Source organism: Aethalodelphis obliquidens, unplaced genomic scaffold, assembly GCF_003676395.1.
Source record: "Aethalodelphis obliquidens isolate GAN/ISIS:26980383/991018 unplaced genomic scaffold, ASM367639v1 scaffold66, whole genome shotgun sequence".
NCBI lineage: Eukaryota > Metazoa > Chordata > Mammalia > Artiodactyla > Delphinidae > Aethalodelphis > Aethalodelphis obliquidens.
The window spans coordinates 1,065,756-1,090,005 of record NW_020838010.1 but is presented as its reverse complement, the minus strand read 5'-3'; the positions used below and the strand labels follow the sequence as shown (position 1 = coordinate 1,090,005).

Sequence of the window (24,250 nt, the reverse complement as noted above, 5' to 3'; positions counted from 1 at the left end):
GGCCGAGCTTCCAGAATCACTACTGGAGCTCCGGACAGCTTCTGATTATTCCCAACCAGGTGCCAGTTACCAAGGAGGGCCTAGGATCTGATTAGCATTGCCCGAGGGTTAGCCAGGAGGGCCTTGGCCGGGGTCTTCACAAGTCACTCATACCTTGATGTGCACCCACCCCTCCCCATTCGGTTCAGGGGCTCTGGGAGCTATGGTCTGGCCTTTGCAGCTTCGCTGGCCAGATTCCTGTGTTGTCTGTGCCTTCACAGCAGGGTGGGTGAGAAAGAAGGAAAAAATAAACAGGAAAGGTCTCCGGGTCTGTTGACGTTATAAGTGCTATTGATTTTACAAGATTTTTCCATTGGGAGGACAGTGAACTGACCTCATTTTGCAGCCGGCTCGGGCTTTGACGCCACCGTCTAGGCCATGAACTGAGAATCCGAGAGGCTATTGCTTTATCTCAACACATACTTGGTAGTCAGCACTCTCGGCAAGGCCAGGCTGGGGCCTTCCAGGGTGGGAAGTGGGAGGATATGGGCAGTTCCAGGCCTCTGCTCCTTCTACCTTTCCCCAATGATGCTCTATGACCCTGGGCCCAAGCACTCTCAGATCTTGCAGGACCTGGAGGGCAGAGGAGGGGGGATTTCCAAACAAGAAGGACTCTTGGCAAAGAGTGCAGACAGGAAGAGGGTGGTTGAAAGAGCACTGAACTAAGAGTTGGTGACTTGGACTTGGCTCCCAGCTGGGCTACTAATTAGCTCTCTGATTTCGAGCAGATGACTTCCCCTCTCCTGGTCTCAGTTTCCTCATCTGTGCAGTGATAGGTGAAACTAATGATCCCCGAGGTCCCTTCCAGCTCTAAAATCCAGCAGATTTGTGAGAAATGCAGAAGTTAAGAAGGAGGATAAGAATATAAAGAAGAAGCAAGAATGAAACATCCCAGTACAGTACAGAATGGGAAAAATGGGATAAAAAGAGAGGTGCACCACATCGTGGTATAGTGGGAAGAGGCCCCAAGTGGAGACTCAGAGACCTAGATCTGGTTCCCAGTTCTACCACTGAAGAGCTGCATGACCTTAGGCGGCTCACTTCCCCTTTTTGTGCCTCATTCAAGTGGGAGGAATGAGTTAGCTCCCGCCCTCGTAGACTACTTTCTCGTTGGGAAACCTAGATACACACATGGGAAACAATTAGGGAATAGAATCAGTGCTCAGCGGTGTGACATGGGCAATAGGTGCATTTGGAGAAAGAGGGGAATGGCAGCTGGTGGGCTAAGGCCTTACCTGAAGGGTAAGGGAGCAGAGTAAGGGAGCAGAGTAAAGGAGCAGAAGCCCCAGAATCAGGTAGACCTGGATGGAGTTTTGGCTTTGCCCCTGCCTGGCTGTGTGACCCTGGGCAAGTCATTTGCTGTATTCAAATTTGTTTCCTCGCCTATAAAAGGAGGGGTTGGAACTAGTTTATCCTCAAGGTTCCTTCCATCTCTCTGAATATGTGGGAAGGCAAAACACAACAAAAAGAGGTCAGACAATGCCAAGTAGGCCAAAGGGGAGAATTGCCCATTTAAGGAGGAAGCCAGCCAGTGTGTATCTGACATATTTGCCAGGAGAAAAGAAGGATGGTTTTCCCAGAGCAATAGTGAGCTGGGGGGAAAGGAGAGCAAGGAGAATTGGGAGGAAGAGGCAGGGCGAGGTCATCTCAAAGGAGAGATTGGAAGGGAGGGACATGGATGCATGTTCAGTGAGGGGGGCCTTGGTTGGAGGGCATGCCAGTTAAGGAGCCACCGCCTGGCACAGAGGTCTTGAGTGGGTCCTGGACCAGATGTTAAGGGTGGTGACTGCTACAGTGGACTCACCAAAGGGTAAGCTCCAAGTGGGGTTTGGGGAATGGAAACGCTTTCAAATTGGCAGGGCTTCTTCCACAGAGGACAGAGGGTTCAGGGGCCCATCACTAAGTATTTGACACCCTTGGATTTTATACATCGCTGATCCCTGCCCAGGACCAGAGATAGAGTCTGGACAGGTGGGGAAACTGAGGGCCTGAGAGGGAATTCAACCAGCTTGCGGTCACAGAACAACGTCACGGCAGGGCCAGGAGCAAAAGTTGGTCTCTCTCCTGATTCAGAGCCCAGTACTCTTGTGTGACCTTTGCCCCATTCATTGGATGCTCTTAAACAAATCCCTGATTGGAATTGTTAGCCTCTTAGGGGAAAAAATGGAGTGAAGAAAAACCAATTCCAGGTGACTGAGGTTCTCATTATGAGACCAGCTTTCCCAGGTGGCCTCTCCAGAGAGTTCCACCTCCTCTCCACCTGCCTGCCAACATGGGGCCCCAACAGCAGGCAGAGGGAGGGAGACAGGTGGCAGGGGCCAACAAAATAAGGCCTTGTGTTGCCACCCTGTCACCAGTTCCCTGCCAAGGCCTAGCAAGGTCACCTTTTGCTTCTAATTTCCTCCTTCGGGGAGGGGAGGTTGAAACGAAGCCCTGAAGGATAAAAGTAAGGGCTTTGCCCCCGCCATTTAGAAGAAACCCTCTCTAGTATTTGCTAGACCAAGAGACATTCCAGCCAAGGGGACTGCTGTCAACCTAATATAGGAGCAGAGCTATTAGATCCATGCTGAACTGTGGTAAGCATTGTTCTCCAGCCCCTAGGAAAATCCCAGGAGCCCCTAATTCTGAAGAGGGAAACCCAGGTTTCCTCAGGTGAGAAGATTCCTGGGTACGGCCTTCAGAGAGAGCTGATTGCTTATGCTGGGAAATTCAGAGGGTGCCCCAGACTGCTCTCAGCCTCTTGTCCCTGGGGGAAAGGTGGGGTCACCAGAGAAACTCAGTGGCGCTAGGCCAGGGAGGCCCCAAATCACATTCTAGCATGCAGGTCCTGGAGATGAAAGAGCCCAGCACATTCTCTGGGTTGAGAGGTGAAGGGAAAGATGGGTGGGAAGACCAGGCGGGCGGGGCCTGGCGGATCTAGAGGTGGAGCAGTTGCCTATCTGGTGCGATGTCAGGAGCCCCAAAGCAGACTCCACCCCCAGGTCTCCCTCAGCACACGCAACCAAACAATGATGTGTTTCTGGAGCGCATGCTGGGTGTTCTGCGTTGTGCTCAGCCTCTGTAGCAAATCATCAAGTTCAGTCATTACCCCTGCCCCAGAGTCCTTCCTCTTCAAAGCTTTTATGGGGATGGGCTGAGGTCAGGGCTGGGAGAGCAGGGTCACTCGGCGCACACGGATGGCCCTGGGCCCTGGGCTGCGAGAGAGGGAGAGAGTGTGGCAAGAGGCCCTTGGATGGTGAAGGAAGGCCTGAGGGCGACAGGATGGGTGGTGAGGGGTTGGGGGAGGGGCGGGAGATGTTCTCAAAGCTGGGCAGAGTTACACAGGAGACCAGATTTGGCTAAGGCCCAAGCCCTCGAGGAGAAACAGAGGAAGGGGGCAGGCCAAAGGCACACTGGCATTTTTGTAAAAAGGGCTGTACAAGTAACCTGAATGAGTAATCCCTGATATTTGTCCCGGGCCTTGCAGTTAGTGGTCTCTCTCTCTCTCTCTCTATCTCTCTCTCTCTCACACACACACACACACACACACACACACACACACACACACGCACACACACACACCACACACACACATCTCCTTTAATTTTCAAAACACCCCTGTCGAGGTGGGTAGGGCAAGGGTAATTACTCCCATTTGACAGATAAAGAAACCGAGACTCAGTGAGATTACATGACTTACCCAAGGTCACACAGACAGTTTTAATGGCAGAGATGGGACCAGAACTTTGATCTCCCAAATCCCAGGGCAGCAAAAGACAGAATTGGTCTAACGAGCATCCAGACTATGGAGGTAACCACCTCCACAGCGTTATATCAGGAATTCTGGGAAAGACCCCTGCCCCATAAATCTCTCTCTCTCCACTCACTAATACCTGAAATTTCACTCTTAAAGATTCATTTTCCTGGATTGAAACTGTGGCTCCTGTTGAAACGTGAAAGGGTGCTAGAGGAAAGAGTGGGGACACGCGAGAATATCTCAGCGCCTTAGAATATTGTCTGGGAGTATTCCTAGGAGAGTGCCCTGGCCACGGAGTGGGGTGGGGGAGGGGAGGGCAGGGGGGCAGGCCAGGAAGGGAGGGGAGGGGAGGGAGGCAGCCTTTTGCGTAAGAAGGTGAGGAGTTGCGTCAGAGTCTGAATGCGGGCGATGCTGAGAAGGGGGGTGGGCAAGTCTGCTTCTAGAGGTCTAATGGGTGACTGCACCGGAGTCTCGGAGGGAGGTTGGGGGAGGACTTCACGTCTCAGTGGGGGAGGGGGAGGGGGCAGCCAAGGCATCAGCTGGACAGGGAAGCAGGTTGGCGTAAGAAGCTGGAATTGTGGACGGCTGAGTGGGGGAGGGGAGCTATTCAGGGAGCTGGCCTGGAGCCAGAGGCCAGTCCCAAGGGGGTGAGCAGAGGCTTGAGAGCTCTGGGCCCCATTCCAGCTCCTGACCTTGAGTCACCATGCAACTCGGCACTTTTCCTACCTCAGCCCAGACACCCATCAAGTCTCTCTTATCTCAGCTTCCCGTTTTACAGAAAACTGTGTAAAAGTTACTCTCCTGACTTCTCCTGACCGACCCTTCCCTTCCTACATTCCTTACCACACCCCCACCCCATCCAGCATCCTGCAAGCCTCCTGGGCCTCCCAGAAGCTCTTGCCTACTGCTTTCGGTCCCAGAGCCTGCCCCTCTGCAGTGCAGGCTGCCCCTGTACCTTCTGGTCCTGAGGGCAAGGGCCTGAAGGCCTAACCCAGCCTTTGGCCTGGGCCTCTCCACTCAGAGGCACAGCTGTAAAGAGCTGCATCTGAGGACGTCAAGGCTGTGACTGATGGAACTGGCAGCAACCTTAGAAGTCACTTTTGCCATTCCTTCCTTCCTTCCTTCATTCAATTATTCCATTCGCTGAGCACTTACTATGTGCCATACACTGTTATAGGCCCTTGGTATATGGCTTCATGGAGCTCCCAGTCTAAATGGGGGTATCATTCATCAAATAAGCCCCCAAATAACTATAAATTCGCAGCCTTGATCCTCTCATTTTACATTTAGGGGAAACTGGGACTCAGAGTGGTTATGAGACTTTTCCAAGGTTGTTCCAGTAGCCAGAGGCAAAACCAGGCCAGACTCCTGTCTCCTGACTATTATCCCAGTGCCCTGTCTACCATGCTCTGGAAACAATACAGCATGAGTGTAAGGGTGGAGCGCTTATCCCTCCATGCAGACCCAGACTTGACAGGAGCACATGGCCTACTTGGCAAGATTTGAAGGTCACTGACGAGCAGTCTCCCCCACTCCCACTGTTGCCCCCACCCAGCTTGTTCTCTGCCCAGCTCCACACCCCCCGCCCATGCCTAAAATTGTACCACTGACTGAAATCTAAGGGTTAGAGCCCCATGATCTGGGGAAAACCTGTTAAGCTACTACTTATCACTTACACAAACACATCTCCTGATTTGTCCTTTAGGATGGGCTGGGTCCTTATGATTTGGGGGAGGGAGACTAAGAGTCCCCCTTAAAGGGGGCATTGCTAGGGAAGACAGGCAGCTGCAAACAGTAGTGAGGGGCCCCATGGAACCCTAGGCAGCAGGAGGGCACAGGTCACCTGCAGGGACAGGCAGGAAGAAGGTACCCAAAAATGAAGCAGGAAGGTTCTGAAGACACACTCCTACTTCACAGTTTAGCCTGGGGGCCAGCCCTGCACCAACATTGTGATTGGTGACTTTTTTTTTCAAAATACATGTTTACATTTGGTCTTTCCTTATACTGGATTATACTGAGTCTTTTTGTCCCTACCCCAGCCTGGTGTCGAGTAGTTTGTACTTACTTGCAATTAGGAGGGACCTTCCCTGTGTCTGGTCAAGCAGTTGCCCTTAAACAGTCTGCCAGGCCTGAAATGAAATGCAGATCTGTCCGATCCTGGCATGCTAGGGGGGCCCCCCTTATGGGAATCCTTTAGTCAGTGGCAAGAACCATCCCCCACCTGGGGGGCTCCCCCACCCTAACCCTGATAAAGGCCTGTTAATCATTCCCCTGCAAACTGTGATGAAGGGGGCTCAGCACGAATGGACATTCATGCCAAGAATGCAGCCCTGCCTAGAAATCTCAAGACAAAGCTAAATGCCCAGCTAGAGACAGCCTGGAGCTTTAGAATCACACCCCAGAGGTTCACATCTCTCCTCTGCCACTATGAGCCAGGTAACTCTAGGCAAGTCACTTAACCTGTCTGGGCCTCAGTTTCCTCATCCACAAAATGGGCTTAATGATAATACGATACCCAATTCCTACTATCAGTTATCCATAACTCTTGACAACGTTCAAAAGGCTAATGAATATACTCTTAGCACAGTGCCTGCTAAGTAATCAGTACATGGGAGCTACTGAAGTTATTATTTGGACCAGATGTGGCTTTGAGATCTCTCAGTGATAGGTCAAGACCTAATAGCGGTGCATCGCTACCCTCTTGTTGAATTAAGGTTTTCATATGTCAGGTTTGCTTAAAGCAAGGCCTACCTGCAGGGCATTCCCTGAGCTGGTGATTCATGGGTGGGATGCATTCCACCCACCTATTTTAAGCTGTTCTACATTTTCTTCCCCTTGACATGGACGTGTTTACACAGAGGAGGACAGTCCCAGTCAAAACAAGATGAAAATACACTGCTGGCTGGGAGCCCCAGGCTAACTGGTTTCAGGTCCTCTCTCAGCTGTCAGCACCTCACAACAGAGCCACGGGGGTGGGAGAACCTGCCCAGCCCTACTCCCCTGCCTCCCTCCATCGGCCCAGCTCTGCCTGGTATCAAGCAGTTGGCCATCACCTGGTCAAGCTAGAGTGGGGTTCTGGGGCTGAGGTTTCGCCAGTTTTACAAGGGCAAGAAAGAGGGGTGCTGAGGGGCAAGGGCTGCCCTGGCCAGCTCTGGTGTGAGTACTGTGTCTGCCGCCAGAGTCGCCTGCTACACAGGCAGAGAAGGCAACTGCCAACAGAGACTGGTGGAAGATGGCCAAAGAAAGCTCCCCCCAGCAACCTGACCTCCTGCCTGGCATTTCCCCCACTGGACGCATTCCTTTGGGTCAACAGGAGGCTCTTGGTAAAAAGAAATTACCAGGGGGAAGGAGAACCCATCAACCCCTTATCAGTCACAGAGCCTTCCATTTCTTACCTATGCCAACTTATCAGTGAGTCAGTAGGACTTGAGGAGGAGATTTCCAGGGAGGATGCTTTGATGAGCATATGCAAACAAGATTCCCCGGACGGGAAAGCACTGAAGATAGATACCCCGAGTCGGGCTTGGACATATATATATTACTGCTCCTCGCGGCCTCTTCAGAACAGTTTGCTTGTGTTTACCAAGAAGAGCAGGAGAAAACAATCTCCTTTGTCATAAACTCTGCTACTCAAAGCTGCCCACTCAGGCAGTTTGGTTTCTTTACAGTGAGTCCAGGAATATTTGGGCACATTTGCCTGTCCCCTGAAAGCCTAAGGCCACCAGTTAGCCAGGACCCATTGTATGGCCCACCCCAGGCAGTACCCCCCTAGTCTATATACTTAGTCAGCCTGGGTCACTTCTCCCAGAAGCCCCCCAACTATTCGGACCACAGTGAGCAGGTCATCATGTTCCTTCCCGGAGAAAAACTAAATAGTTCCCCTTCTGAGAAAGACCTTTCATGTTAACAGGGACCCTCAAGACTTCAAACCCAAGGATGACATTAATGGTGAGAATTTCCTTTATGTTGATGGTCATCAGGGTATTTTTAGTCAGGATGGATTTTTTATCTGCAACCCACCCCCGCCACATCGTTCCAGTTATGTGGCTGTCACTTGCTCAGAATCAGGCTTGCTAGCCTGAAATCCCTCTTTGATGTTACTGCCAGCTGAGACTTGGCTGCCCTCCTCCTGGGCTTCATCACCCTCTACTGCTCCCTGTGGGTGCCCTGTTCCCAACTGACCCAGCCCCTCCAGCTAAAGATGGGAACTGAGCAAAGTCCCAGCATTAGTGCAGAACCAGGAGCACACACACGGGTGAATTATCCCTTTTATTGAAGAGGTCGGGCCTTGGTTCCAGGTCATTAGTGGCCACTTACTCAATTAAATTGTGTTTGGGTTGGGTTTTCCAAGTATGTTTGATTTTCACCAGTCTTCCGTGTTTTTAACTGCAGAGTTGCTCTTGTACAATGATTGTCCCCAAATTAACATGTTAACAGAAGGCAAATTCATGAATTTGCCTGTAGTTCTTCCCTGTGGAGGCCATTAGCCAAGTTCTAATACTTATCTAAACCTTCTCTTTACTTATTAAGCACATGTTTATGGCATTGAGACTGTGTGCCAGGCACTAGTCTAGACTCTGGGGGTGCCGTGATGAATAAGATAAGCCCCTGCCCTCGAAGAGCTTGTATTCTAGTCTAGAAAGCCAGTCACTGCTCACTTGAGACCATTTGCACTGTCCACTTCCAGTGGTCATGATCTTATCTCGCTGTGCCTTCAGTCCTGCTTGAAAGACTAGGGGTCCTGCTGATTACTGACTGTGCCATTGGAGAAGCTCTCAAGGCCAAAACTTTATGCAAGTTACAAGTCCTCTGTGAGGGAAGGATTGCTAAGACCTTCAAGACGCAAATTTTTTTTTTTAATAACATCACTTTTTTTAATTGAAGTTAAGGACAAAAGTTGGCCACATTCAGAGATTAACAGGCCTCATCCAGATGGTTAAAACCATCTTCTCTTTCTTGGTTAACCATCTCCTAATTTTAAGTGATTTCCACAAGTTCTCTGGAACCATCTGAAATTGTCCTTTGAGGAGATCCGCCACACCACCGTGTGGCAAAACTTGAGCAAACACACCGCCGGACACACCTCACTGGATATCATCATCATCAAAGAGATTTTCAGAATCATTAAAAAAGTCTGCATGAACTGCCTTTTCATTGGCTGCCAAGTCCATCAGGAGCCCTGTGCTGCCTCCTGCCTCGTCCAGATCCATGTAGGGCCCGGCACCCTCGGGAAACATCTCGTCCACCGCCTGCTTCACCTCTGCCTGTCAAGACACTAAATTTTGAATGTTGATTCCATCTGAACATCAGTCCCTCAAACTATGCCCCTCCCCATAGGCAGTATCCATAACTTGTGAAATCATGGAAACAACAAACTGGAACTGGACAGGAAGTTAGAAATGCTGGACTTTGAAACAGCATTGATAGGACTGCTCGTTTGGTGAGCCATTTTGCCAACAGCATTTGAGGACCAGGGCCCTTACTCATCACGGCACATATCGCATTCACATGGCCCTTTTTACTACCTGAAGAACTCAGCTATGCCGCCTATAGGATATCCACCATGTCTGGAAACATAGGCACATATATACATGTTGTCAAGGACATCATCAGTCTGCAAAAACTATACAATGTTATCTCCATTTCCAGACTTTGGGGAGTCCATAAACATATACACCTTGTGTGTTGTTTATGTGGGGCAGGGGGGCATCATTCCCATTTCATGAACGAGGAGCTAGCAGCATAGGGGGTTTAGAAGCCTTCTAAGCAGTTCTGGGGGCCTGGTGGTAAGGTAGAAAAGGAACTCTGGGCTTCTGACGTATTTTCTTCCCACTTGACCTAGTTCATTTAGAATGGGTGCCAGAGCTGCGTTTCTCAGGGGGCACCTACCCTGGCATACGCACTAGGAGAGTCCCTCTCAATTCGTCTTGTCATTACTCTCTGTCTGAGGACTCAGCTCCATGGGCCAAGCCCATTATTGCAGTAGCCTATTGTTAGAGAGAAATCACCTGGTGACAAGACAGATGCCTCTGGGTTGTCTCCCAACTGTGTTCAGGCCCCACTGCCCCCAGATGTCCAAGGAGTGTCTGTGAAACTCCCTTTTCTCAACTGCTGAGCTAGTAACCGTCTATACTTGGCCTTTCCTCAGTTTCCATGTTTACTTTAGCTCTTCTGCAACTCTGTCAACAAACGCCACAGTATTATTAGTTTTAGCAAATAACAGGATGTCAGAACTGTTGACCAGGATTTGTTACTTTGCTGTTAGAGCTCTATCCTAGGACACAGGGGCCAGTGTTCCTCTTATTTTTTAAGGTGTATGAGCTTTGGCAGGAAGCCTTTCCCAGGCAGGCCCACCGAGCTCTGCTCAGTCTATAGGCCTTTAAGGCTGCTCACTGCCAAGGCTCCACCCACCAAGACCTGGGCCCTTCTGTCTTTGCTCAGTGGTACAAAGACATCTGTAAGTAGATTTTTCAAATAATCAATGCAAATACTTTGAATTTTCCGTTTTTGTGCCTTAACCCTTACAGTCTTGCAGTGGCCTTTGAAGGAAGTCTGTACTTGCTAAGGCAGCTTCGGGGCTTAACATTCATGTGGAGAAGAGCGAGGGGGTGGTATTTTAGGCTGGCACTAAGAATTTCCAGGCTTTTGACCCAAAGTATCTTTCTCTTCCAATCCCACCCCCAACACTGCGTGTCTCAAGGGGCAAGAAAAGAGGTTAAAAGGGTTACTCTATTGCTGACAGGCAACTGGGAAGTCCAGGCCTTGGGGGAAACATAGCCTTTGTTTATTTAAGCCCCAAACCTAGCAGGCAGTGTAAATTAAACATAAAAATAAAATAAAATACTGAAACACAGGCCGGATGCGTACCACAGAGAGCAGTGAGTTCCCTTGGGAGAGGGGAGTCAGTAAGCCGCAGGGGTGCCCTCCTTGCCCCGGAGGCGCTTGCAAGCCATGGGATGGGATGCGGATGGTAGGGGCAGGGGAGCGCAAGGCTTGGCTCAGGGACGGGATGGGCACGTTTGCAGAGATCCTGGCAAGTCTTTGTAGTCAGCCCCAGCAAGCTCCTGAGGGGGGAATGAGTCACAGCCCTCCAGCCAACCTCGGAATGGATCCACGTTTGACCAGGCAGGGACAGCCACAGGGCTGGAGGAGAGCTGGCTTTTGTTGAAGGGGGATAGGGCAGCTTAACTGACCAGACTGTGCTGTTGGAGAAAAATCAGCCCCTCTCCGTTCTCTCCCTCTCTCCAGGTTCTTCTCCCTTCCCGCCCTGTGATACCTGCCTCCCACGCCTCCAACCTCCCAGGCCAAGAGTTCCCACAGACAGCTGTGAAGTGTCTTAGAAGCAATCTGTTCCTCATTAACAGAGAAGCCAAATTTGCCAAAGGTTGATTTATAAATCAGAGCAAGTTTGCGTTATCTTTCTAATAGCAGCTCTCATTCACGTTCTGATCAAGTTTTCAGGAGTGAGAGGGAAAGAGGTAGCCAGACATGACAGGGAAGGAGATGACTGAACAGATGTTAGGCTCAGAATATGCTGAGCCCCATCATCGTGTGTCACACAGAGTGGGTCGTGGTGGTCGTGGCACTCTGGGGAGTCTTCGGGTAGATCCTGTCTTGGCTCTCACCTGTAGGCCAGTGGTTCCCAAAAGCAGTTCCATGGACTGGGGCCAGAAGAGCTGCATCCTCATCTCCTGAAAGTACCCTTCTCAAGCCACAGATGTATTCTACTAGATTTTCTAGGGCTGGAGCCCAGGATATCCATACTCTCCTCACCTGGACCCATTTCTTTCCCTCCACAGCCCACCAGCAAGTTGTACCTGCTGTGTGTTTAATCATCTTCTGATGCTGATCCACCACTGACTACTGTGTTGAAAGTATTACAGAACTTTAGTTTATCCCTATTTAAGTATTTATAGCTGATAGTGGCAGAATGTGGTACTCTCCCAGGGCTTTTGCACTGGAAGAAAAAACTTTCCTAATTCCTCAAAGTGTAAAGAATTCCATTATAACTCAAAGGTATGACTCCGAGCGTGACGTTTGTAGGCACTGCAGTAGTCCGGTCAGGCAAACAGCTTGGACTGAGAGGAATTTTTCTCAGTGCCATTCAAATCACACTTCTCAGGTCGTCAGTCACATGTGACATCTATGCCAGGACTGGCTCTCTTTAGAGCTGTCCTCGTGAGGAGCCTATGGGAATCATTTCCTAGGCATTCACATGATTGATTGTACACAAATGGTGCTTGTTTTTATTTCTCTTTCATTTGAATGTGTGATTGACATCTTTGAAAACTGTGGACCTGGCGGCACCAGCACTTCCTGTGCCCGGTGTACAGTGTGAAGCTTCAAGCTGGTTCCCCCTATGCCCACCTAACTTCCACTCCAAGCTTCCCCCAAGAGCCTGTCACCTATGACCCCTGCACAGCACGCAGCCAGCTCTGGATGTCAGAGAGAGCAGAGGCCACGGCTTGTAACACTCTGACTGGGTCTACAGCGTCCTGCCTTGCCACTTTGCATGTCCTATTGCTTTACTACCCCTTTGGGGGTCACGAAGCTGGCATCAGGTGAGAGAGACAGAGATGGAATGATGCCCTCTGCGTGCCTAGCTCTGTGAATTAGACTTTGTCAAAGGCTGAACGGGTGTTTGCATAAACGTGTGTGTGTGTGTGTGTGTGTGTGTGTGTGCTTGTGTGCCGCCCTTTCTTCCTGATAAGGTGTGTGTATTCCTTGTCAGCAATTCTCAAACCGGGCAGGAGGCCTTCCTTAACCCCTCCCCGCATGCCTTTGAGCTGCCTGGCTCTGTTCCCATGGCTGGGGCTGGGTGGGGTGCCCCCAGGGAGAAGCTTGCCTTGTTTCTGTCCTTTCTTTCTCTTCTCCTGACTAGTGTGTCCCCTGCCCCTTCCTGCCACCGCCCCCCACCTCAGCTGGGCTGCCTTCTTTCCATCCGGGAAACCCAAGGGAGGGGGGAGGCGGCTGGAGAGCCAGAGGCCCTTTGCAATTACAGAGCCTTTCCTCACAAGTCACAGAGTCGCACAACAGAGGATCAAGGAGCTACCTCAAGTGAGCCCACGGTGAATAGCTCCGCTGTGAGTTAAACAAGGGCCTCGGGCGTACAATGTGAGAGCCTTGGGAGACTCATAATGCTCACCCATGGTGGCCCAGGAGCCCCCGCGCCTGAAGAGGCCGGCGTTATTACCGTCGTTTTGTTCCCCAGGGAACCTGGACCACTTCAGAGGTCACCCATTCTATAGCGGGGCCCACAGGGGAGTCAGGTGCTGCACCTCAGAGCCCCTGGCCTCTTCACAGGCCCCTTGTCTGCTGGCTCAGCGTCCCCAGCAAGATTCTCCTGGTTCTCGTCTTCCAAGCATTGCCAATAGTCCCAAGTCCTTCACATACCACTCAGAGTAACCCCGGCAACTGCCAGAAAAAAAAAAAAGGCTTGGAATTTCGGCTCTTGGGACTGCTCCATAGAGCAAAAGGACTCGGGAGAGGCCCTGCCAGTGTCTCCCTGGCCCAGAGAAGCTGGTGGAGGGCTGGTGCAGACAAACAAACACGGAGAGTAGCCATGTTCTTGCTGCTTCCTTTCCCAGCCCCTGAGAAGGCTGTCGAGGGCCAGGATTCCCAGAAGGTGGGCCGTGATGAGGGAGTTTATTTGCCCACGTGAAGATGCTCGCTGGTCTGGGAGGGCACTATAGAACAAGGATAAGACCACGAGGAGGTTGACAGAGGTGACCCCCTCCCCGTACTAAACATAGACCCCCTTCTCAGAAGGAAGGGGCTGGCAACTCAGAGACCCTTAAGGACCTGTGCTTTGTTCCCCTGGTTTACAAAGGAAGGGAATCAGAGTGAGGGACCCTGACACTGTTGGCCACCATGTCAGAGGAGCCTTGGGTCCCACAGAAATTCCAAGTTTTGTGGCTGCTATGTTAATCCCCATCTAGATGGGCACAGACCAAACGACAGGGTGGGGAGAAAAAAGGCGGGCCCGATTCTGAGGACTGAAGTGATGCCAGGGGTGATGGCGGTGGTGTGGCCTTCCCAAACCCCAGGCTACCCTCCTGAGCACCCCCAAGCCCTAGGCTTTTTCCTGAAGTAAACATTTCACTGAGATCTAACCAGTAGGTAGACTTCAGAGTTCACCAGAGGCCCAGGATATTCTGGAAGGAAGCACAGTTGTTAACCTGCACTACCAGTTTGTTTGTTTGTTTTTAATTTCCCTGAAATGTGCCTTGTACTTTGAATAGGCAGTCAATCAACTTTGAATTGAGTTGAATTGAATTGTATTGAATGATGATGGCAACTAGTGTTGGGTGGAGGAGGGGATTCCATTTACCGAGGTTAATTTGACATTCTCTTTTTTCAGGAATATCTGTTTCATACTTGTAGATGGGTAATGGGGATGGTGGAAAGTGAGAAGAGAGCTTAGAAAAATGATGGACGTAAATTTTCCCAGCTGCAAGGCAAAAAGAGAAGGGAGACAAGCATAAATATTGATACAAGGTTCATGAAATTTAAGATCCACTGAGCTAAATTGCATTCATTCCTGGATAACGTTGCCAGTACTTCCAGTCTTGCTGAGATGCCAGGAGAGACTGCCTACCCCCCATAGTTAGCCACCAAAGTTGGGGTAACAAAGGTGATTTGACAAGAGCCCTTTTTGACTTCTTTGAACGAGGGTGAGTGGAGTGGAGTGCCTTGTCCAAATGGGGTTTGGTTCTGCCTGTCATCCCTCGTGTCACTGGGAGATTGTTTGTGAAGCTCACATTGGATCCTGTCTGGGGAGGGAGCTGAAAGGCACAATTCATTGCTCCTGCCATCATTCAGTGCCAGGGTTTGGCCCAAATCAGTTGCTAGAGCCACTTTTCCAAGACAGTGTCCCTCTCCACCACGATTCCTCGTGGGCTCCCTGCCGCCCACCACTGCCTTCTGCATCTGCGTGCGCATCCTCCTCCCTGTTTTCCTGCCCCCCAAAGTCGACGTTCTGGGCCCTGGCCATGCAGGGCAGTTCACGTGACCCACAGAGGACAAGGCACTTTGTCTGTCTCCGTCTTTCCTTCTTGCTTCCCTCCTTCTGGACTTTGGGGATTTTCCATGAGGCCAAAGTAAAGATTAAGTGGCAGCATCCTTCCTGTCTATAGTCTCCCACACTGGAGTGGAACCAAGGGGAAGAGAGAAGAGTGGAGCCAGCACAAATTAAATGATGGCACTTCAGCCTCCTTATTCCCCCAGCCTCTTCAGAAAAAGGGACAAGTCAGTAACTAGACGTAGACAGAGCTTCAGGCAGAAGGGGGCCGCCGTGGAGGGGTAAATGGGGAGGGTTGTTTTGCAGCCGCCCTGTCAACTGTGCTAACACTCTGGTGCTCAGCATCCTTTTTGATTTCCTTGTCCAGCCCCTAACGCAGCGTTTGCTTGGTGGCTTGTCCCGCACCTCTCGCATCGTGTCTTTTCCCGCTTCTCCTGCCGCAAGACCCTGTGTTTCGCCGCCAACATTGCCGAGCCTTGGGGGTGGAACATTCCCTGTAGAAAATAAGGAAGACTTGCCTATAAAGAGTTTCCTTTGGGCTGCGTGGTACACAATGCTTTGAGTGTGACAAAAAGGGAAGTGAGATGTTCCCCCTTCTCACCACCCCCTACCTACCGCACCCACCCTGAGTCTGCCTCCCACCCCTCGGCAGCGTGCTGAGATCCTGCCCACAGGTTATGAGGCCCAGACTGCCCAGTCTCCGCCTTCCTGCGCCATGGGAACCCGAAATAGGAAGGACTCTTGTCCTAGAGAGTCTGGCCTTTGAAGTGGAACAGAATGGTGACGATGTTGAGACCCTTCTTCCACTTCAAAGGGAACAAGTTGGCTTCCAGGGCCACCTGAAACGGTGGGAGTTGACCCCATCCTCCTCATGCCACCCTCCACCTAGAAAGTCACCCTGAGAGAGGGAGGGTCAGCTGTGTCTGTTTAATCACAGAATCCCATAGCTGTAGGCCTAGAACCGAGAGCCAGCAAAGGACCTGGCTCATCAGCTGGGCGCTGTGACCACGGTGGCTCTGGGTCCAGCCTACCATGTAACTCACAGGATGGAAGAAAGGAAATTTGGAAACACACATGTTGGAGTTGCTATTGCTGTTGAATCCTTAGGCCACTGTTTCCTGCCTGAGGCCCACCTCCAGAGACACAAGGACGCTGAGAGCCTCATAGATCAGCACTTTACTCAGAAAAGTTAGATCAGATCACAGATACCCTATACAGCACAAGCTTCCACTCACTGCAACATTTGGCTCAGCTATTCTGGGCAGAGGAATTTTCCGGTGTGCCGAGGGTTACACAGAAAGCCTTTTGGGTTCCTCCAACTTCTCCCTCTCCCCCTCCTATCTGCCCCTGTCTCCCCTACCCCTGCTGTTTGAAAATCTTTCTACAGAGACATTTAGGTTGGTTGTCTCCCTTTAGCAAAGCCTGCGATCCAGGGATCCAGCCATTATTTGCGAACTGAGAATCATAAGCCCTCAGGGTGAGCTCTTCTCACTATTGGTTGGTAAACTAGAGGTGCAGAGGGGACTGAGAGATTGGCTGAGTGTGGGCTGAACCTGGGACATCCTTTCAAAGTTGTTTTTCTGAAACGAAATCCCTGAAATTAGCTTGTTTTCTTGTTGGTTTAATTCTCCTAAAAGCTGGACACAGCGGGTATAGGGGGGAGAAAGAGTTAATTAAGGGTGCCAGGTACAAACTGGAAATTGACTGGACTGTGATTATTGTCATGAGACTCCATACCTAATTTGGGACGCTGTGGAGTCCATTCTGGGAGCCAGCTAGTTGGCTTCATAGTTTCTATTTCCTAGGCAGAGAGGGCTTTCTTTAAGGACTGCAGTGGCTGCCTTTTGAAATAATGCAGGTGAGCAAAGCCCTGTTATGAAGCTCATTTGGACATTTTGTATATTCTTCTGGTCCCCCATGTTGCTGGAGTCCTAGGAGTACTTTCCCTGCCCCTCACCTTTTCTTCCTCTACACCACTTTCCTGGCACCTCCAACCCGTCCCCCAACTTCCTTGACTCACTCATTCAACAAACCTACTCCCTGCCCCCACTAGTAAGTGTAGTAAGAACAAACTTGGTCTCTACTCAGGAAGACCTGAGCTGGAGTCCCAGCTCTATAATTTATTAGCTGTGCCACCACCTTGGGCAAGGTAGCCTCTCAGACCCTCGGTTTCTTCATCTGTTAAATGATGGTGACAGCACCTACACCACAGGGTTTGTGACTCAGCCAACACAGTGCCTGGCCCACAGCTGTTGCTCAGTTAATGGTAGCTGTTATTGTCAGCGGGTCTCAAGCCGAGCTTATTTCTAATTGAAGTATAATTAATGTACAATTCAAACACAGCCTTGCTAGCAAACTTCATCTGTTGTTTTTTTTCCCCTCCCCAAACTACCTGGATTTCTGTGCCTCTGTCTCCATATAAGGGAGTCCCCATTGAAGGAGCTGGTTTTTCTTCGGTCCCATGCCCTGTTTTCCTGGTGGTGTTTTTTCCCTGCCGACCCGGCTTATTTATCTCTCTTTCTTTCTTTTCATCATCTCCCTTGGAATCTTGGGGTAGGTAGCAATAGTGAGTTGAGGAAAGATTTACAAGCCAATGAAAGGTCAACTCAGACTCTTCCTGGACCAAGAAAGCTCTATGTGACACAGAGGGCAGATTAATATATCAGGGAATTCCAGTATCAGCTAAGCTCCGGATTTAAGAAGGTTTTTTTTTATTTTTGCTCAAATAATGTTCTTGATGACCTATAAATGTGGTATGCACTTTGTTCTGTCTACCACACGCAGCTTAGCATGAACACCTTGTTCAGGGAGTTTGTGACCTGAAGATAACATGATATCCTGAGATTGGGATTGTCTCCCAGCTAAACTGGGGTGAAGGAAATCACCATCCTGGGCTAGTGCATGCAGTAGGTTTGCTTGGGTAGATCTCTTTGTCGGTCCTTTGCAAATAGAATGGCCCTTGTGCACGTATTACCACCGGTGGGATCCAATGGGAGCTCCACGTCATAGTGAAAAATGTTGGCTGTTCGGTGGCATGACTGCACGGGCAGCCTGAAGAAAACTAAGGCCTTCAGACTGGGCTTAACTGGGGCCTTGGCCAGGGTGTCTGTGCCAGGTACCTGGTTAGGTGAAATATCCTGAAGCAAATAATAATTACCTTCTTTGCTGATAAGAGGCCCCAGTACTTTTCCAATAGCTTGATTGCACTAGGGTATTTCTTTGGACCATAGCCTGAATCACCAACTGATTCATGGGTACTGGCCCTAACTTCATCCAAACTATTGTATGTGTGGTGAAACCCAATGTTCTTCTTACCGCCCTGAGTTGGTGTAAATAATACTCCCAGTTGCATCACCTGTCCCTTGTTTGGTCTAGGTTGCTCCATCTGGCTGCAATTCTGCTTCAGACCACCAGGTGGCCTCACTTAGGAAAGAGCAGGATAAAAGGACCTCAAACCTCTGATGGCTTTTTTTTTTTTTAAGCTTGACGCTTAAAAGAATGAAAATATATTTTGATGGTAACATGTGTAACTCTTAGTAGGCAACAGTCACCTCATTTTCCCTGTGATTTGGAATCTGTTTGTCTGTGAAGTACCCTGTAACCCCGTGTGTGGCTGGACCAATCACAGGGCGGGTGTTCTCCTGGGATGGTTTATATTTAGCCTTGGTTTGTAGTTTTGCTGTCATTTGCTGTTCATAGGACAGTAACAAAATCTTGTTTTTAAAAATAGGAACATGAGATCCTGGATGATGTTGAATAGGGTGTTGAGACCAAAGAGAAAAGGGCTGGCATCTTGCGGTCACTGCAGTGCCCACTCCCCTACTGTCTCCTCCCCACCTCCTCTGTCACCCACCTGGCCCCCAGCTTCCCCCTTGTACATGTTCCCCCACTCATCTGAGTTCCTGGACACTCATGCTCTCCTCCATACATGCACACTGGCATGTACAGATTAGCTAGTCCGTGCATGTCACAGATCTGTGCATGTGTCAGTACACGGACAGGTACATCCGTAGGAGGAGGTGAGTGGATAGATGCTGCGGATGGGGGCAAGCCAGTGGACAAGCTGGCTGGGTGAGGGGACATGCAACTGACAAAGTCTGTGTGCAGGAGAGAGGCTGAGAAGGCAGGCACCAGGAAGGAGTGAGGGTCCTGATGGTGAGGGCGGGTGTCCAGGGAGGGCGGCCTGTGACAGCACTGCAAAGACACGGGAGGTATGCTGGCGGACATCCGAAGAAGAGCTTTTAAAACCAGCGCTGCCCTCTACTGAAGGCTTCCTACCTCCTGTAATGGCATTTGTACTTCTCATTTCTCTAAGAAATCAGTTCCATTTGGTTTTTACCAATCTCCAGAGCCCTCTTTGGAGATGCCAGTTGGCACAAGAAAGTGCTGAACTGTTTACAGTCCCAGACTAAGGTTCAGGGAGGGGATGTGGTTTAACTGAGCCACAAAGCCCGGTACAGGACTCATTTGCATGCCGCTGACGCCATGTGACGCAGCCGGCTCCTCCTATATAAAGAAGAAGGAGCCGAAATATCTCCGAGTCTGGGTTGGACTGGCGGCCGTGGAGTTTTTGACACACCAGGTGACACCCCTCGAGTCACTTCCCTTCAACTCTGGAACGCCCGACCGGCTTTGGGTTCGCTCGGCAGCCTTCGTCCCCCTCCTAGCCCCAGGGCCCGACGCGCAGAGCCCAGCCCCGTCCAGCGCGCCAGCAGCCAGCGGCTGCCCAGCCCGCCCAGCCCAGCCCGCAGCCCGCAGCCCGCAGCCCGGCCAGAGCTCCCCGGCAGCCCGAGCCATGAATACCGAAATGTATCAGACCCCCATGGAGGTGGCGGTCTACCAGCTGCACAATTTCAACATCTCCTTCTTCTCTTCCCTGCTTGGAGGGGATGTGGTTTCCGTTAAGCTGGATAACAGGTAACCCCTGGCCACAGCTCCCAAGCCCGGGCGCCGGCGGGGGCTGGGCTGAGAGCGGGATCTCCGAGCGAGCCGTGCGCCGCCGGTCCCCGTTCCCCGCGGTGCAGCATCCTGGGAAGGGGCGGGGGTAGGGGACGCAGGGAAGGGGGGGGGTCACCGCCGCGCTGGGATCCGCCGTCGGAGCGTCCCTGCGGCCGCTGCACCGTAAGAACGAGCTGCTGCAGCCGGGGGCGGAGGCAGAGGGGCAGTGGGCCTGGGCTGGGCAGGGGGGCTAGCCGCGCGCCGTGCGCCGCTGGGGAGCAGGCCGGAAGCTGTCGAGCCGAGGAGCAATTCCTAGCTAGCTTCGGAGCTCGGTAGGTTTGCCTGGGACCTTCTGGGCCGGCGCCGGAATGGGCTGGCGGCCGGGGACTCCCTGGGCCGCGCGCCCCCATTGTTTGCATGTCGCCGAGCAGGCCTCGCTGGCCCGTGCGCCCCTGGACCCGCGCGCTGCTCCACGCGGAGCTCTGGGCGGTGGCGGCGCGGAGCCGGTCTGGGTGGGGAGGTGCAGCTTCCTGCAGGGGCCAGAGAGGGACCTAGGGACAAAGTGCCCGGAACTTCGGGCCAGCGAGGCGATAGAGAGGAAGAGCTGGGGCAGATGGAGGACTTTGTGGCCACCGCTACCAGGTACTCAGACTGGAACCAAGTGGGTAACACAGTCGCTTTCCTTTTTGTCTTGGCAGTGCCTCCGGAGCCAGCGTGGTGGCCTTAGACAACAAGATCGAGCAGGCCATGGTGAGTGGCATCACTGCGTCATTCCCATCCCCAGACCTGGCTACTGCTTATGTAACTCAGGGTGGCAGTGAGCGGGTGGGTGCAAAAGCCAAGCGCCCGAGGAAGCTGACAGCCTGCCTCCTGTCCCCTTGGAGGCCGTAGCTAGAGTCCCATCAGAGTGGCACCTTTTAGGGCATTTCCAGGCCACCCTTGCTGGACCCTCTCCTTTCCTCCTCCTTCTCCCATCCCAGGGCTTTGCAGCAGCCTCTGGCTCCCTCCTGGGCCCGTGGCAGGGCAGGGAGCTCAGACCCTTGGATTTGTCTGCATCCCACAGTTGGCAGGGGCCAGAGCTCATTGGATGCCACCGCACTGCAGTGCCTCTGCAGAGCCTGGGCTGGGGTCAGGAGTTGGGAGGAAACAGGAAGCAAAGCACCCCACCCCTTCTCCCTCCTTCACCAGGTAGAGGTCGTACTCCACCAAGCAGCCAAAATGGCTGCAGGGGATTGGGGCCTCCAGCAGTTTTAGCAAACACTTTATTGTGCCCCGGAGCCTAATGACACAGCTCCCCGCCCCCAGTGCAGTCATCTGAATTCAGAGAGGATGAAGCCATCCGGGTACCTTCCCCCAGGGCCAGTGTCCTTTCCGGCCAGGCTGCAGGACAGCTGCAGCTCAGTATGCTGGGTCCTGTGGACAGGAGAAGTCTCCAGAAGAGCCCATTATATCCTCCTGGTGGAGATGGGTAAAGCAGACCAACAGTACAGGGTGCACTGCAGGTGTTCCCTGGGATCTGGGCCAGCCGCGGGACCTTATGTGGAAATGGGGATATAGCATACCACCGCCAACCAGCAGAAGTCTCACCCAAAAGTCTCCCAGGAGGCCAGCTTTGAAAGTCATCAGAAACTTACAGGGGGGAATTCCTATGTAGTTCAAAGCTGGGCTCCCAACTCAGGCGTGGCCCCGATCACGCAGCTCTCCTGAGCGAAGGTTTAGGTGCTTCGGAGAAAGGGGCAGGAGGACCAGGGCTGCGGGGCCAGCATTCAGAGGGGCTGCTGAGGGAAGGCTGGAGGTTGGCAGCATGAGGGACAGCGCAGGCGCCCCAACGGCCAGGAGAAGGTGCCGCAGAGGGGCCGCCGCGGCTAACAGATAGCTTTGTCGTGATCTCCTCCGGGACAGGATCTGGTGAAGAATCATCTGATGTATGCTGTGAGAGAGGAGGTGGAGATCCTGAAGGAGCAGATCCGGGAGCTGGTGGAGAAAAACTCCCAGCTGGAGCGTGAAAACACTCTCTTGAAGACCTTGGCGAGCCCAGAGCAGCTGGAGAAGTTCCAGTCCCGTCTGAGCCCCGAGGAGCCAGCTCCTGAAACCCCAGAAGCACCCGAGGCCCCCGGTGGTTCTGCGGTGTAAGTGGCTCTGTCCTCAGGGTGGGCAGAGCCACTAAACTTGTTCTACCTAGTTCTTTCCAGTTTGTTTTTGGCTCCCCAAGCGTCATCTCACGTGGAGAACTTTACACCTAGCATAGCTGGTGCCAAGAGATGTCCCAAGGACATGGCCACCTGGGTCCACTCCGGTGACAGACCCCTGACAAAGAGCAGGTCTCTGGAGGCTGAGTTGCATGGGACCTCGTCACCCCAAGCCAGCGAGCCTCTAATGCCACCGCGCCCTGGGGGCTCCCAGGGCCTGGGCAACTTAGCTGCAACTGGCAGAGGAGAAAGGTAGTTTGAGACAGGCCGCCAGTTTGCTCCAGAAAGTCTAAGGGGTCTGGTTTTTCATTTCCATGGACATTTTCAACAGCTTCACCTGACAACGACTGTCCTATGAAGAAGCCAGTTGTGGTTTAAGCAGAGGCAGCCTCTCTCTCTTCCCCTGCCTCGCCAAGGCAGGGCCACAGTTGGGAGAGATTGAGCCAAGTCAGCCTTCTGTTGGTTAATATGGTGTAATGCATGGCTTTCTGCACAGCCCAGTGTGGGATTACGGCTTTGGGATGACCGCTTACAAAGTTCTGTTTGGTTAGTGTTGGCATAGTTTTTCTATATAGCCATACGTGCGTATATATACCCATAGGGCTAGATCTGTATCTTAGTGTAGCGATGTATACATATACACATACACCTATGTGTTGAAGGGCCTAACCAGCTTTGGGAGTATTGACTGGTCCCTTATCTCTTAAGGCTAATTCTTTGACTGTGTTCATCTACCAGGCTGATCCAGTTTGTCCTTTAGGTTAAGTAAAACTAAAGAGTAAAGGTGGGGGGGGCACCCTCTGAATGCCTTGCTGCTGCAACCTTTGCCCCATCTGTCCCCTGAAGACATGTGAGGTCCTCTTTTGAATGCCAAACCCACCATTCACTGGTGCTGACTACATAGAATGGGGTTGAGAGAAGATCAGCTGGAACTCCACATTGTCATTCGAAAACTTTTTTTTTTTTTTTGGAAAACTTGCAAATGAACAGAATGAGTAGCTTGCCGGTGTCCTCTTGTGGACAAGGATAGACAAGGGAATGGCTTTGACCCGACGGTGCCTGGGTGATGTGCTCAGGGAGCTTGTCTCTAGGGAGTTCTGTGGCAGTGAGAACACTTTCCACTTTCTGACATCTTATCCTGATGTTATGTCTCCAGGATTTGGACTTTGATGTTTCAAATGTAGCTTGAAATTTCAATAAAGTTTGCTCTTTTTTTTTCTAAAAATAAACCTGGTGTCTTACTGAGTTTAAAATGGAGTGGGCGGTAGGGGCCCCAGGGGCACTGGTTTTCTGACTCGCTGTCCGTTCACCGGCACACCCTGAGTGGCAGGCCTGTGCTACAGCCATGATCTTGTGTAACTGTCACAACACCCCCATTGTACGGGTGAAGAGGCTGAGGCTCAGCCCGTTTAAGTGACTTGCACAAAGTCACACAGCTATTATGGCGAGTTGGGACCCAATCTTCCATCCATCCCTCTGTCCTGCTCCTGCTTTCATATAACAGCTTCGGAGTGAGTGGCGAGGTGACTACTAACACAACTTCAGCTCGAGGGGGTGATTCGGGAGGAAGGATACCCCAAGAAGGTCCAAAAGAAAAGGACAGGGGGTCCATGTGAGGGAGCATGAAGTGAGGAACTGAATAAATGTGAGTGGGCCCCTTCCCTCTTTTGAAACATCATCCAGATTACTTGGTGCATTCTCTTTAATACCAATCCACAGGAGACCCCTGACATGGGCAAAGGAGCTAAGAGGGCCTCAGTGAGGAAAGGACACAATGTATGCGGTGGCCCAAACCCCATCCCTCTCCCCCAAGGAAAGATGCTCTCAAGCCCTGCTGCCCCACTTGTCACTGCTGAAAGTTCACTCACAAAACCCACCAGCCTCGTGGGCACGGCCAAGTCTAACGATCCCGACTCCACTTCCCTCTTCTGCCTCTCTTTGAAGGTCATCCTCACCCATCACCCTTTCCCTGGCCCCATGTCTCTGGCATCTGGCGTCCTGCCATTTCTGATTCTGGGCATTCATTGTCTCCTCCACCACGCCCTAACCTGGAGCCACTGAGCTGTGTTCTAAGCCCCCTGGTTTCCCAGGGGAGGCTATCACCCCAAATGTGAGTGACTCCATTCAATCTCAGCTTCCTATAACATATGCACCTCCCGCTTTGTCACTTGAAATTTAAAAGAACTCCTTGATTTTCCTGAGCCATAAACCTCAAGGACCAAGAGGTGTTGGCTCCCTTTCTTGCACCCGTCGCTGCCTAAATACTTTCCAAATGTCAGGCTTCCTTCACCGTAGAGGTCGTACATGTTGGCCTGTTCATTCCGAATC

General features: G+C 51.7%; 1 protein-coding gene and 1 pseudogene across 3 annotated transcripts in view; one reads left to right on the top strand and one right to left on the bottom strand.

Annotated features, from left to right (window-relative positions):
• Positions 1-23,151, top strand: part of TSC22D3 (TSC22 domain family member 3) — a 57,719-nt gene extending 34,568 nt beyond the window's left edge. Inside the window, exons 1-3 of one of the 3 annotated variants that reach the window (XM_027089417.1) lie at positions 19,324-19,712; positions 20,432-20,483; positions 21,636-23,151. In XM_027089417.1, coding sequence (XP_026945218.1) covers positions 19,591-19,712; positions 20,432-20,483; positions 21,636-21,866 — 405 coding nt within the window. In that variant the 5' untranslated portion in view covers positions 19,324-19,590 and the 3' untranslated portion in view covers positions 21,867-23,151. Of the gene's footprint in view, positions 1-19,323; positions 19,713-19,897; positions 20,066-20,431; positions 20,484-21,635 lie in introns of those variants that run through there. The other 2 variants (XM_027089420.1, XM_027089418.1) reach the window with 2 other exon arrangements.
• On the bottom strand, positions 8,860-11,463 carry LOC113610920 (COP9 signalosome complex subunit 9 pseudogene; annotated as a pseudogene).
• Positions 23,152-24,250: the final 1,099 nt, after the last annotated feature.